We start from the raw sequence: 16068 nt of genomic DNA, 5'->3' as shown, positions 1-16068 counted from the left end.
CAATGTCTTAAATTTTATTACTCTATTCAGAATTGAAAAGCTGATTAAAAACTGAAAAGGCAGGAGAGTTTATCTTCCTTTTCCAGTGTCTAAACAACTCTGAAGCAGCAAAGAAATACCAATTTATTTTAAAAATCTTGGAGATACTAAACCAAGTTTCTCAGTCTCTGGATACAGAGACATACCTGTAGATATTAAGAAAAACAAGTATGTTGTCTCCAAGATCCATTTAGAGTCCATGTAGGTAAAACTTGAAGGATTCTGAAATGAGTTAGGTCCCCTCTGTGTTTCTACACATCTTGAATTTCTGAGAGTATTTTTTCCTAAATACTCTAGTTCACAAGAATTCAAAATGTCAAAACTACTAAATCTGATTATGTTTCATAAATAACATAATTATTGGAAACTGAATTACTGTTTCATCAACATTCAAATTCAAGCTTAAGGCAAGGCCCTTATACCAATGTCACCCTTCAAATACAGGATGAAATTGAATACAGTTGTATAGAGCTAACAATCCCTTCTGGGTCACAAGAGTAAGAACCAAATTACAGAGAAAGGTTGTATATTTAGCTGCAAATTAACTTTGAAGGGTTATATCAACCAGTGAAGAAAAAATAATTTGTGAAAATACAGACAGAAAAAATGAAATGCTTCCACTTCTACCATTTAAATTACTTAATCTGAAGTTGGTGATTAGGGCCAGGTCACATTCATGTAAAAACCACCTAAGAACAGTAAGATGAGATCAAAATTATACCTGTCCTTGGTAAAACAGAAAACAGTGTGTAACTCATGCTCCAAGAAGGCACCCGTGCATGTGAGTGTGACACATGCAGTGACATCCTTACAGAGCTGGAGGGGTGACACCTCACAGGGCTTGAGGAGCATCTTCATCAGTGAGGAGGAAACCTGGACCTTGCCACGTTCTAAAGAAGCCAAACACCACTTGGACACTCTGACACTTCTGCTAAGCCATAGGCAAATAAATTCTGTCTCAGTTTCTGAGGCAAGCCAAGCAGCAGCTCTGCAGAGCCAGCTCAGCATTCCCAGCTGGAGCAGAGAGCTCCAAGCAGAGCCTGGGGACAGCTCAGCTCTCCCAACAAAGCACCAGAGCTTCTGCTTCAAACCCAGCCCCTGGGACACAGCTGAGAAAGGGGCGAGGGAGTGCCAGGTGCAGTCTAACACCAACACATGTAAGTGATATCCAAGCTGTTCATGAGGATTCAAGATGAATTCTCACGAGACACCACAACTGTCTCATGTAAAGGGATCCCTACACAGAGAGAATGGCACACCTGCCCCAGGGACTCAAACACTCTGAGTAAGAGCACAGAAAAAAAGCCTTGTGCCATGCCACAAGAAAAGACAAGACAGCTATTCCAAACCATATCCAGGTTTGTGTAGGAAACATTTACAGAGATGTAATAGTACAAGAAAACCTGGACACAAACTTAGAGATTACACAGCAAAGAACTATCTCAAGATCATCTCAAAGCAAATTACTGGTAACTTTACTACCAGTTTGCTTCCAGAAAACCAAGTAGATTTGGTTCAATTAATTTACCATTTATAATCCCCAAAGGAAAAAACTAAACAACACCCCCTAATTGAATGGCAGACATTGGGGTGGCTGCACAGGAATAAAAAAAAGCTACTTGACCAAATTTTTTATATTACCAGTTTTTACAGCCCTTTCAGAGCTTAGTAAATACCCTTTGCACTTGTTCAAGTACTATGTGTTTGCTGCCATATTGTCCTTTGAGGATTGTTGGCATGCACTTCATAAGCTTTCATCATCATCATCATCAACTTTCTTACCATTCCCCTTTACCAATCATCTTGCACATACAAAATTCACAAATTTGTCCTTTTTGGGTGGCAAATCTTATTGATACTTGACATACTGGTGTTCATCTCTCAAGAATCAATCAAAGGCTCAGGAAAACTCCAGCATTTCACTTATTCAAACTGATGCAAAATACACATTAGCTAAGCAGAACTTGAACTTTTTGATTTTAACATATTTCTGTAATGTATTCTAACATTAAATGAGTGTATGTACAAAGTGCTTCCAGGAAGTACGACTTGCAGCACTGCAGATCTGCAGTATATAAAAATATACCAGCCTGCTTTCAAATTCTCTCAAGGCATTTTTTTAAGAGTTTTCTCACATGTCTTGAATCCTAAAGTTTATGACCACATGACCAGAATTTGAAACTTCTCCAATGAAGATTACACCATCTCTCAAATTTACATTAGGCTGGCCTTTAGTTGCCACAGGAAGATCCCACAGGTCTTTTTCAATTGTTGATATTTGGGTTTGAAATTTTGATTCAGTTTTGAGATCCACAGGTCACTGATTTTTTGCTTGTTTTACATGGTTTCAGCTGTTACAAAAAGCTTCATCTGTTTGTCTCGCACCTCATTGACTTTTTCTTCCTCTCCTCCCATCAGCACCTCTCACCTCCAGCTGCTTTCCAGCAACACTTCCTCCCTCTGAAAACACAATCTTTATTGCACTTCTCAGTTTGAATCATGCTAGATGGTATTACTCTGACTATTCTTATTTTCACCTATCTTTTTGCAATCTGCAGAACAACTAATCAATGTTAGCAAAGCTCTTCCCACTACTTCAAATGTTTCAGCTCATATTTAATTCACTTCTGGCTACTTTTAGACAAGTCAAATGATCTGCTGGTACTATCTGCTTCTAGCAGTTGTTTATTTCATCTAGGTTTGTTTTCTTTCTAAAGAAATTCATGTTTCCCATAGTCCCATTATTTTGGTTAATTTATTTGTAAAGAATTTTTGCAAGAAACAGCCTACTTGTTTACTTCACTCTCCTTCCCCAAGTTTCTCCTAGAGCAAACTTTTTACTTCAGCAATCAGATCCCTTCCAGATTATCAGTATTATTTTAATTACTCCATATTGCCAAGCTTGGGAAGGGGCTTTGCTTTCATAAAAAAGGACATATGATCATTGTTCAAATACAAGTGTATTGAACAATGTTTCACCCAGACGAGCAAGCTTTCTCCTTGTTCTAGTAATTTATCTTTCTCCACACACAATCCCCTTGTCATATCTTCTGACAATTGTACTCCTTGCTGAGTACCATGTTGGTACTTCCTGGGCCTTTGCAATGCAATTCCCAGGAGTGACAATGTCTGCATTTCAGTCACTTTAGAGTTTCTATCCAATTCCCTCCCCCCAGCCACTTCTTAACACTCCCAGACAATGGGTAGTGGAAAAAGCTTAAATGTGGCCAACAGACTCCCTGGTGAAGTATGTAAGGATTTTCATCTCCTGGATTACCTGTCCATCCCCCCCTCAGCTAGCAAACCCCTAATTCCTGTTATCCACCAGTAATCAATTCCAAGTATTCATCTCCTTCATGCTACAGGGCTGCACCTACTTTTATCTTCTTGGCTACTTCAGGGTTAGAATTTCTACTTCCTCTTAGCCATTAGTCACAGAGCTAAAAATGTAGAAGCCTGGGAAGGTGCAGAAGTTCCCATATATAACAAGCAAGGAATCTTACCATAGGCTGCTATGCAGGTGGGTATATGCAGATTTAAAACAGGAAACAGCACACAGCGTACAGAATGTCACAGAGGCAAAACATGGAGTGAAGAAATAAAAAGCAGTTAATCTCTTAGTCTGGATAAGTAGGTTTAGCTTGTCTAACAATGACTACTTACCTGTGATGAATGACAAACTATCCATGATACAGACAAACAAAAGCTTTAAGGGAATGGGGCTCACATGGATCAGAGGTTCAGATGGGGCCCTTTTGAGCAAACTCAGGTTTTGCCTGTGAAATGTTTCCGTTTCAATCTAACTGTCTGCAGCTGATGATAATCAACCTGGCTCCAGCCACTGCCCTCTGAGGCATGTGCAAGCCACCATTTCACAGCTGGTAACTCCCTTAATGCTTGGGATAAAGGTTCTAAGGTGACTTATTATATTGTCTGTGCTGCAGGGCCCAGAGGTAATGTAAGGAGTACAGAACTGGGCAGAGTTTCTCAATATGCCTCTTTTCCTTTCTCTCACTGATCTCACACTCTCACTTACAAAAATAAATTAATTTCTTTCATTCCATGACACAGAACAATATTGCATAAAGGAATTTAAGAATTTGGCAGGTAAATGAACTCCCTTTCTATGGACAAGATTTTATTACTTTATTTTCTCAAGCCTCTGACTGACATTCTCATGACAGCTGAGGCAGCTTTTATTTACTTGGATCCCAGCTACTGTGGGAATTCTAGAAAGATGTGTCAGGCAAGAGAAAGGAAATCTTTGATTTATGTCACTGAACAGGCAGAATATGTTTTTATCTCTGCTGAAGCTGTTTTACTCCATAATACTAAATCTGTCCTTCTGGAAACTCCAAATACTTATCTCTTTCCAAGAAATTCCTCTGTTTGCACTGCCTGAGAGCTACTGAAAATAGATTCTGAAACAATAGGATAGTCTAAAGTAGTCACAGTTATTTGCTACAATCTAAAAATGTGGTAAAAAGTACAGGCACTGTTCTTTTAAATATCAGTTTTGGAGGATGCCTGCTCAAAAGATGTGTCTGTTATATAAAAAGGTCTTTGATAGAAACCACTCTTTACTCAGCCTTCCCAGCTGCAACTAACCTCAAAGATTTCTATGAAGGTGTGCAATGGACACATATTTATTATCATTTAAGACATTTGTCTGGAAACACCCATTCACAGTTATTATTCTGTAAACCATTTTATTCCTGAGTAAGATCTGAAATCAAACTGTACCTTCAAATATTACAGGAACAGCTCCTAAACCAAACCCTTACTTTAGTGTCCCTGGTGACAAAAATCATTCTGGTCAGCTTATAGTGGCAAAGCACCACCATGGTCTGATGATTCCCAAATATGCCAATATGGATTAAGGTTTGGGGTGGGGGGGGTCTTTCCCCAGCAAGTAAGTATTCACATGAAAAAAACAAACCAACTATATCAAATAACAGCAATAAGGTACAGTGGAATTGCTGTTGCAATTACTGTTGCAGGTACACAGGGGGAGAATCCTAAGATAAAAGTGGAAACTGGGATCACATAGACACAGAAAGACATAGAAAGCTGAGGAAAACATTCTCCACCCTGGCTAAACCATATGTTAGAATAGTGATTGTCTTTTGAGTTGTTATTGCCTTATCAATAAAGTTTATTTCCCATCACCTGGAATTTTCTAAACCAATGCAAAAAGACAAATTACACACCTACCATCCACCATTTGGATAGGCCAGAAGCACTGCAGGATAATTAACAGTTCTTCAGGTCTGGCAAAAGAAGTAGAACACTTTATAGGACAGGGACAGCTAGGTGAAGCAATGTGCTACTGAAGCCATAAATCTCTCTGAACATGACAATAACTGAGGACACTACTAGGGCCTTAGAGATGCAACATCACCCACATGTACCACAGAGAGAAAAACAGGCCTTAAGCAAGTAATATGGAAAGAAAAGCTAAAATAGGGAAGTAAAAATGAAAATCCTAAACCTGAAAATCCTAAAACCCACTCAGATCACCTCATCCAGACTTCAGTTTCACAGTTTTGAGTCTACTCTCCCTTGATTTCAGCTTTTCTGAGCACGTAATATTTCTGAAGTCTCTTTTTCTAGCCCATGGCAGCTGCCATGTGCCATTTCCTCTGAAATTCCTCATCTGCCTCACTACAGAAGACAGCAGATTAACCAGGGAAACAGGGGATACTAGTCAGCCAAGAAAGAGAAATAAGTAAGAATAAAGCAAGCTAACAACTACAAGATGATCCAAGATCTGTACCAGTAGCTCAGACACCCAACATATCTTCACAATCTAACTGAAGGAGCATATCAGAACAGTGGCAAACACAGGAGGAAAGAGAGGAAGATCTCGCAGCCAGACTGAAAAATAGGAAACCCTTACCTATTTCCCTGAATGCTGAACACAGTTTTGCAAATACTTATGAGTAAGACTGCTGGTTATTGATGGACACATTTGGATACTCATCCTGCAGTGAAATAATTCACAAAACTCATGGAAGTTCAAGGCAGGAACACTGGTATTTTTGGAGTAAACCACCCAACCAAAGAGCTTGCAAACAGACTCTTGTTAAGCATGCTACACCCTCCTCACCTTCCCTCAGTGCACAGTAAGTACAGAGCACAGAGCACCACCATTTACTGGCATTTGTTCTGTTTAACAAGGCTTGACAGCTCTGGCCACTCCTAGGGAAACACAGCCTCCCAGGGATCTCACTGGACAGGCTGCTACAGCAGCAGGGAGGAACCAGGCCACCATGGTGCTGTCCTCAAGCATTGCAAACAAACCCACATTCACTGCAGCAGTCCCATGCTCAAGCCACTGAATCAGCCCCAGCATTTAATTTGAGGGCAATTTGTGTAGCAGATCAGTTGATCTTACAAGGTTAGACTGAGATAGGAGGAATAACATAGACGTTTTGTTTCTTAAATTACAGAAGGAACTGAAAGATACCTGTAGACCAAACATTTCGGCTAGATTCATTTTACAGACTCTCACTCTTTGCTTTCTGAAAAAGCTGTCATGGAGCCATCAGCTGACATTTGTCAGAACTGACATTGTGAGGAATCAAAATTTAAGGTAAAAAAAAAAAGGCAAAAAGGCAGATATTTTTCTTTATAGTTCTTATCTCTTAGCACAAATTTTAAAGCCATTTCATTGTGCAACACATGACTTCTGAGCAAGGCTTGCCTGTAAGCCACCCTTGCATTTGAGTACTCATTATTTTGTATTTTCTGTACTGAGTATTCATCATTTTTTATCTTCTGTACAGGCCAAAAAAGGTATCCATGGACCCATGTAGGTTAGATATAAAACCCCAAATATACATCAAGTCAAGGTGTGAAGAAGTAGGGGTCAAACAGACTCGTTTCTCCTTCACAAACCTTGACTAAAAAGGTTGATTCATATGCATTTCCCCCCACCACCACTTTCTGAAAGATCAAGATCTTTCTGAAAGATCAAGAAAGCATCCTCTTTTAGAGGATTTTAAAGTATCTGTGAGAAGTTCCAACAAGTTTGAAATGTTATACCAAATTCTTCAAAAGCTAAATCACAGAAACTAACTAGGCAAATACTAAACACATATGTGTGAGGATATGGATATGCACACAAACAAAAATCCTTCCAACAGGGAACCTCTCAACTGACAAGTGTACCAAAGAGATTCTGTCTTTATTCAGGAAAACCTCTATTCATTCTAGCTCAATGCTGGATGTTTCTACAGAGACAAAACCTCTATTTCTTAAACCTAAGACAAAAAAAAACCTGAAGAAAAAGCATAGAACATCTGTGGGATGAAGAGCAAGGGGCTTAGTTTATCTTTGGCTAGATTGTACATTGAATTGAATTTGAGTTCATAACTGTTGCTTATATTAAAACCAAATCTCTCCTACTAAAGAAACTTGGTTGTAACGATCCCTAGAAGTTGCTGTCTAAGGAACATGTACAGACCCCAGAAACAGAGAAATAAAAAACAGCAGTTATGCAATACCAACTAATCACTCTTAGCTTGCAAATCAATCCAGGAGCAGCCTTGTTTGAACACTCCATCAGCTTCACAGGAAAGCTTTTAGCACACTTAGATTCTGCCTGGGGCCACCTCTATTTGTAAGACAGAAAGTGTCCCCAGTCACATCTGATGGATGGCAGATCCCTTATCTCTGCTGAGTACCTGGTGTTACAGCCTGGAACCATTGACTGCCTTGCACAAACACAAATCTCCCTTAAGTCAACACTTACCAGTCATTTTGCAAAGCAGTGCCCTGACAGCTCCTAGTTAATCATTGTGCAATGCAAGAGCTATTTCTGCTACAAACTATTCTTGGAGATCTAATGAAGAAAATATGAATATTAAAATATAGTGAAAGTGAACAAAAACAATGGAAGTGGAGATAGAAATAGTAAATATTGCCCAGGGCAAGCACTGGATGGCTAGGATGCAGAAAGGAAGGAGAGAGCAATAATGTTTCCTCCCTCTTCACTGCTTCCCAAGAAATTCTGTTCTTCTAATCTATTCAATCTAGGGATAGAAACAGTGACCAAAGATATCAAAAGAATGCCAAGACTCCAACAGCAACCTTGTAGCACACTGAGTGGCCAGGACAGCACACTTCACACCCAAACCAGAAACTACTGCTTTATCTTCAGAATTACAGGGAAATCATAATAACAACTACTCACTGCAAAGTTACTCTTTCCTGAGACCTGCTCTCCAGCCTCCTGAACTAGAAAGTACAAGTTCTAACCTAACAACAGGAAGATTCAGAGATAGAAAAAGTAGCACAAATCCAGCTTTCCAAACAGTGGGGAAAACCCCACCAAAGCATCACCTTCAGCTTCTGGCATTCTTTGGAAATGCCAGTCAGCTTTTCTCACAGGATATACAAATGTATGATTTACTAGAATGCAGACACCAAAAAGCAAAGAATAATGCATTTTAAATCTTTAGAGAATTGAAGCATAAGGCTTTTGCCTGTCCAAAAAAAAACAAACCCTAAAACACCTGACACCCACAAAGTTACAAACTGATTCTGTTGAATTTTAGTTCTCTCTTTACTGCAGTAAGCATTCTGTGCTACTGAGTATTCTACCAGCTGCACCCTGAGGAGCCCTTACTGCAGTTCTGAGCTCTTCTGTCAAGTTGCCAGAGGTGAAACAGCTGATCTGAAAAGGAAAACCAACATATCCCAGCTCAAACCTAGAGCCCTCTTCAAAATTCTTTAACCCTTTTACTGTGTAGAAGTACTGTGCAGTTTCACTGTATTAGTCACAAGCTGTATCTCTTAGTGGGAAATTAGTGATAAATTAAGTCCAAATATGAGAATTGGAATTGAAAAAAAGGAAAGACTCAAGCCTGAAGCTAGACTACTGTCTATATTGGGGGTTGAAATACTTAAAAAAAAAAGCAGAACAGAAAGCAAAGCTTCTGATCAAGACTGAATTCTGAAATAAATTAATAAATAAACTATTATTTAGTTTACAGTGTGTTAGTTTAGATTGTGTTAGTTTACAGTGCACAAAGTTACTGCTCCCACAGGTTCTGCACCAGACAGTTTCAGTTTACACTGACAGTAAAGTGACCTATTTCATATTAGGTGAGGCCAAACGAGGCCTCTGTACTTTCTGCGTAATAAATGAACACATGGAGAGGGCTAACAGCTACCCTAGAACACTCAGATCACTGGTAAGTTTCTCACCTGATCTTCTTCTTCATCCTCCTCATCTTCTGCCAGCCGCTGCCGGCCCACTTCATAGAGCCTGCACACAGTGTCCATGTTCATGGCATCCATGCTGCCCTGGTTCTGCAGGGAGATGCCCACATGGGAGTTAATGCCAGGAACTCAGCTCAGCTGGTACATTCTGTGCTACATCTGGCCTCAATCACAGCAACATTTCCAAAATCCTTCCCTCCCATTTACCAGCAGCACTACAATTAGCAGTTAAAATGAGTCTTTGGTTTCAAGACCTGCCATGTTCCCTGAAATAACATTTCCAATGACTCCTATTAAAGAAAATTTTCTTGGTCTCACAACCCTTGTCATCTCCAGCTTCAGTAGTTAGACATGGAATTTGCCCTGCTAAAAATCCTTTTGTGGTCTATAGGGATCAGTGATTCACACACAGAGTATAAAGCTGACAGGACTTTACATTACTCACTACACATGCACAATTAGGCTGCAAGAAATTGGGTTCTGAAACATATTATGGAGCAAAGAACTGCATCCCTAACAAACCAGAAGTTTAGCTCAGTAATTTTTGCTTCAAATCCTTAGCTTCTGAGATTTTGCTAGGAAGACAAGTGTAAAAGGAACAGTGAGTGTGATTCACAGAAAAGCTCTGTGGGAAGCCTCCGAAAGATTGCATTTCCCAGTTATTTGATACACATTTTAATTTGCAATAGGAAATTATTGCTATAAATAAGAAAAAAGCACATTTTTCTTTATGCTCATGAGAAAGAAAATCTCTGTACATATTGAAGTGGGAAGAGTTTGAAGAAGAGAAGCAAATGTGTTTGGAAATTTAAGGAATAAGAGGCAGCAAAACAAAACTGTAGGGGGTGCAGAATAAAAAACAAACAGCATCTTTAGCACCATCAAAACACCACCACTGCTTAGGACATGAATTTAACAGCAGGAGCTCCAAAAAAGAAACAACAAGCAGTGCATTCAAACCACAGCTACAGAGACCAGGGCTTATTTTAGCAGCTTTACCTCAATGACAGCCAGATAGCAGTCCTTGCTGTCTGTGCACAAGTCAAAGATATTCCGCTTTACATCTATGGTAGCTGGAAAACATCACAATAGTCAATAGTTAACTGCAGGTTACTTAATGCTCACTGAAAAAAGTGTCTAAAACCAAATAATACAGTTTTGGGACAAGAAAAAACAGCTGAAACTAGTGAAATGAATGTTTGTAGTAATAAAGAATAGAAATGTTGGAGACCATTGTAAAAAACAGTCAAGTAAGCTCTTAACCTGCTCTGCATGGTGCCTCCTCCCTTGATAATATATTTATTGGTTTTCCTAAGCACCATAAACACCACCACATCCTTCATAATAGGTGGCAACAAAGGGACTGAGTTGTGTCCTATGCCTCCCTTCAACAGCAAAAGCCACATTTGTACATGTCCACAGCAGCAATTAGCTTAGCTCCTTGAGTTAAAAATGAGCCCCGTGTGAAATGAGAGCAATGCCATCCTGGCCAAGTGACCTACTGTCTCAGATTATGCCTTACTTGGAAAGAAGAGAGGAAATAAAGGCAGAACTGCTGAACAGGAGCAAGTAAGGCAGTCACACACTGAATGGGATACGATACTTAAAATTATGTCAGTGTTAAACCCAACTCCTGTGCTTCCTCCAGAACAGGATGTTGCAGTTTGTTTTCTCACACGTGCAAAGAGAGAAGTCAATGTTACTAAGCAAACTTTTAAAAAACCTTTAAACCTCCAGACAAAGCTATTGGTGCCTCTCTTACTCTTACCTATAGGTTTATAATCAGTTGCATTAAATGTCCTGAAAGAAGAGCCAAAGGGACTTCTCATTCTCTCCTCCAGAAGGTCATCCTCATCATCTGCCTGCAACATAGCTGAACCAAGGAAAGATTATTCCAAAAATCTGCCTTCCATTAGTCACTACCATTAATCAACTTCAGATCAAATGAGACTCTGACATGAATTTTCTTTATATTTAAAAGCTTGGCAAGACCCATTTAATATCTACTCTTCCAGAGATGCCTTTATTGATAGTACAGATCATCAAAACTTAATACAGAGGACAAAATTATTTTCTCAAGCATCACTGGATCTGCCATTATACAATAGGTTGCTTTTCAATCTCACAAATTAGTTGTGATATTGCTGATGTTACAGAAAACTGTCTTTGTCAGCAATACATGCAGCATGGACATCCTGGAAAAAATCCAGGTCACATATGCCAGAAAGGCCTAGAGTTACAGAGTCTCTGAAGCTTCCCATTTCACTGAACAAGCAGCCACTTATCTCACAGGAGGTGACCCAGGAGAGTTATGGAAGGGGAGAAGTCCTACCTCCATACATCACTGTGCCAGTATAGTTGAAGACCACACGGCACTGATCCAGGGCAGGTACTGTGTGTAACAAATGGAAAGTTCGCAGGTCCCACTGAAAAAGCACAGGCTAAGGAGCAACAAACAATCAAAAATTTCTATTTCCTTTTCAATGGAGTGATAAAGAACTGGCTAACTGCATTCAAAAAACCTCATTGCATCTGTCTTGCAAATATGATTAAAGCAGGGGTGGACACTTGCTCTACAATCCATTCCATGTGTTCAAAATAAGAAAGCTCTTACTCAAAATGCCATTCCCAGACATGAGAAGTGACTGCAGTACCTTCAAGGCTGCTCTCGATAAAACATAGGAAGAGAGCTGAGGTGCTATGGAGTGTTATCAGAGAAGAAAATCTCTCTTGCTCTCTCTCTGTATTAAGTATTTTCTCCAGACTGCATCAGAGGCAAATCTAGATTTAAATTAGCTGCCTAACAGTCCCTACTCTTCCTTAATTCACAGGTAGAAGCTCCTGTTACCACATAGAACAAGTAGCACAGAAGACCATGAATACAACTCTGCAAACAGCCACTTGTTCATCCATAGCAGCCCTGGAGCTCCCAGTACCAGCTAGCACAGTGGCCCAAAGGATACAATTTCAGTGTTGACAATGACCTCCAGCCCATTGGGATGGAAAACACCACTGATAGTCATGTTGAATTTGTCAAACTTGTGGATGGCTTGTGCTGATCTGACATCCCAGAGGACACCATCATTTAGGACAAGGTCATCAGTGGGGTTAAAGGTGGCACAGTTCTTCTTGTAGTTGTTGGCAAGATCTGGGTTAAACAGAGTCAATAGCTTGTTGCCAGTCTGAATATCATAGATCTTTTAGATTAAAAAGAAAAAGAAAGATTAGTCACAATTTGTAATATACCTGTGCCTAAAATCTTCCCATTCCCCTTCCTAGATTGCTTACAGAACCACCCCATTCTCCATTTCATTTTTGCATTTCAGGTGACAGCATTCCTTAAATAACATTTCCTACCAGCCCTTTAATAGTTTTTCACAGCTGGAACCAAGCCTCACAACAAGTTTTGGCCAGTGCTTGGCTTACTGCAGGTTCACTGACACATTTCACTACAATCAGGATGAGTTCCAAATAAAATAACCTCACTACGAGGAGTGGACTGGGAAGCTGCAATCACAAGGTACCACTTAGCCAGAAACTATTTCAGAAATGGAACTGCTTTCAGAGCAGATGGTATTTACAAACATTAAAACTCCAAAGCACACAGTGAGGGGGAAAAAAGCCAGAAACTATAGAAAATGAGTTAAAATTCCTGGCATTTACATAGAAAAGCAAATTTGAGCTTTGGCACAAGAAACTTTTGGAATATAAAAAGGCCTTTAAACTAGTACAAAGGGTTTGTGATCATGTCCTCAGATAAATCTCATCAGTAACATCCCTCAGAGCCTAGCTCTTGTTCAAACTTACAGAGGAAAATATTCTCTAGAACTGGAAAACAAATCCATTTACCAGATAAACACAATAAAAAAACTTCTAGCTAAATCCAAGTTAAAACTGGGCAGGAATAGAGAGTTTAATTAAACAAATCAGAGTAACATGTGAAATTATAAATCATTTGAATAAGTTATATTTCATGGAAAATTTTTATGCAAATTTTCTTTTAATAGAGACAGGGCCTAAACAAATGCAAATTAGCACTGCAAAGCAGCAGAAGGTCTCTGAAGTCTTGTCTGTCCACCTTGCAGGAATTCATGCAAAGCACTACAATACTCTCTGAAGATACAGTGCTAAAGTTAAATTACCCAAAAGTAGGCTGCAAATTTGTGGGGGGCAGAAGGAGGACATTTCTAATAGGTCATTTCCACAGCTGTTAACTGAGCTACTATTTACAGTGGAACTTTATTATTATTACAAAGGAGCAACACTAAGAAAGCATCTTCAGAGGAAAAAAAATCCCGCATCATCTCTCTCAAATGAATAAAACAAAGCAGACTCTAAAATTGCCCAGGATCCTTGCCCAGAGGCAACACTGCTTGTGATGGTCAAGTTCATACCCTCAGGAACAAGGAGAAGTTGCTTGACACTTTCAAAGCTTTCCTCTGAAGCTCATCAGCTATACAGAGCATCAAAGCACTCACATCAATTAACAGCCATCCTATGGAGAATTATATTTCTGCCAGAGCTTCACAGCCATCAGCTTTCCTGGTACTTACATGTGCAATGTCTCCCTTTGTGCCAATGACCCTGTCCTGAGAGTGCTTGCTGAACTCCACATAGTGGTCATCAGGGAAGGAATGCCTGCAGATACAGCCAGTAAAGAAGTCAAGGAATTGCAGATTCTACATGACCCAAACAACCCCAACATCTCCAGCACAGGTTTCAACAAGAGAGAAAAGATGTAGAAAACCCTCTCCTTTACCACTGATCACATCATCCTGCAGTAACAAATTCAGATCTGCCATCAACAGAGCCTGCCACAAATGCAACACTTTGGAGAAGTCAGCAGTGAATTATGGACATTGACACGTGCACCTTAGAGAGTCAAACCTTTCCTCTGAAGAAAAGCCTGACCCCATGCAGGTTACACCAAAACAGTTGTTTGCAACTAAAGTAGACAACAATCAAACCTTTTAAAATGAAGAGTTTTGCACACACTTTTTTATGGGAATGAACAGTTGTAAATACTGCAATAGATTTTAAAGTTTGCAGTCCAGGCCTGACAATTGCACCATGCAAACCACCATGCTAGTCAAATTCTGAACTGGATACAGAAAGATCAACAAGGTAATTTACAAACATGAGAATAAAAACACAAACATGTTTCTTTGCCCTCAGGAGTAACAGTGACTTTAGTGATATATCTTGTATGAAACAGGACTTCAGGTAGAACTTAGAATTTGCTCTCTACCAAATAAAATAGGGTAATGACCAACATAGGAAAGGGACCACATTTTATTTTTCACAAGAGACATTTTGAGATCTGTGCTATTCTGTTTTAGAGTTCATTCCTGTATCAAATGATTCTTTCTACTGCAGCACACCCCATAACTGAATAAGAGTGTACCTACTTCATATCAAAGACAGACTTCATTCCCCACAATGCAGACAGAGGCTGGCTCCATGTAGCAGATGTCAGCAATAAAGATCCATCCTGAGTTTCCAGATAGGCACAGAGGAAAGGAAAAAAACACCAGGGAAAACAGAGGTTATCATTTTACCTGTACACTTTTAACTTACAAGATCAATTTGGAAACTGCAGAGCAGACACTTTTGTGCTTAATACTACTCCTATAGGAATAAAATCCAAGTATCTAACACTGTGTATAACAAAGAGCCCAAAGTAGACAAAGTTTACAGGTAAGAATAGGAACAATCTATGATGTTAACAGCAGATAAAATCAGGATAATCCATGGCTGGCTGAACTCTGATGCCCTGTGAGGGGAGTCCACTCTGCTTATAAATCTTTTCTTTCTTCCTAGAATGATCTCCTGAAAGGTTTCTTTCTCCAGCAAAGATATATAAACTCTGATATCTTATCTCACACATAAATAAATGTGTAATAGTGAGTCTAAGCATTTTTCCACTTGCAGACACATATATTAATTTCTTAAGAAAGCACACAGCCACTGTGTATCTTCTTTACTATATTGGGAAGAAAAAGCCTTAAATGTAGAACTCGTAAGAGTGGCAACATGCAACTATTAAAAGTACTTCATCAACAGGCACTGCAGGCCAGCCAGTGGGTGCACTTCAGATGTACAAACCCAGATGGGCCCAAAACATGCCAGGGCTCAGGCAGTGAGAACTGCTAAAGATCAGAACAGGTCTGTGGTTCCTTACCCGGGATGGCTCAAGGTGCGTGATGGCAGAGTTATGGCAGTTGTAACTGGCCTCCTCCTGTCCACTGAACACGTTATAGAGCTTCAGCTGCCCCGTGCAAGTACCCAGCATTAGGAATCGTTCTCTTGCAGAAAATGCACAACAGGTAAAGCCACTCTCATCCTCATTTGCTTCCCTGAACACAGAAATTGGACGGAACCTAGAGAAGGCAAAAACACATGGGTAACCCAAAGGAGAGAAGCAAAACTGAAATGCTGTGTGATATTAAATAAAGCCCTTAAAGATTACACAGGTACAAGTTATAACTTTCTCTAGAGTAAGCCAAGTATCAGTTTGAAGACTAGTGCTTGAGTATTACAACAGTGTTTGCAATCTTTCAGGGTTTGTTTTCCACTATGTGGTACTTCTGTTAAAGCACATCATTAAGCTGAAGCACTTGGACTCCATCTTCAAAGCTGGATTGATGGAAAACCTGTAATGTCAACACCTGGGTAAATACAGAGAGCTAGCAAAAAAATTCCTAACAGTTCTGAAACGCTTGGCACAAGAGGATGTCACATGAGCTAAACAACATCCTGGTATCATAACTTCCCACAGTGACACTGCTTTCACTGTGAAGA

General features: G+C 39.7%; 1 protein-coding gene across 2 annotated transcripts in view; it reads right to left on the bottom strand.

The window, feature by feature from the left end:
* The window catches only part of DCAF1 (DDB1 and CUL4 associated factor 1), a 49553-nt gene that overhangs the window by 6169 nt on the left and 27316 nt on the right, over positions 1 to 16068 (bottom strand). For both annotated transcript variants that reach the window (XM_063164483.1, XM_063164488.1), the window contains exons 15-22: positions 15449 to 15647; positions 14676 to 14758; positions 13821 to 13905; positions 12231 to 12464; positions 11600 to 11693; positions 11036 to 11140; positions 10267 to 10340; positions 9253 to 9357 (exon numbers count right to left, since the gene is read on the bottom strand). In XM_063164483.1, the coding sequence (XP_063020553.1) occupies positions 9253 to 9357; positions 10267 to 10340; positions 11036 to 11140; positions 11600 to 11693; positions 12231 to 12464; positions 13821 to 13905; positions 14676 to 14758; positions 15449 to 15647 (979 nt within the window). The remainder of the gene's footprint in view (positions 1 to 9252; positions 9358 to 10266; positions 10341 to 11035; positions 11141 to 11599; positions 11694 to 12230; positions 12465 to 13820; positions 13906 to 14675; positions 14759 to 15448; positions 15648 to 16068) is intronic.

This window comes from Melospiza melodia, chromosome 10 (genome assembly GCF_035770615.1).
Source record: "Melospiza melodia melodia isolate bMelMel2 chromosome 10, bMelMel2.pri, whole genome shotgun sequence".
In the NCBI taxonomy this organism is placed as follows: Eukaryota; Metazoa; Chordata; class Aves; order Passeriformes; family Passerellidae; genus Melospiza; species Melospiza melodia.
Note: the sequence above shows the minus strand (reverse complement) of the source record. Positions and strands in the feature narration are given on the sequence as shown.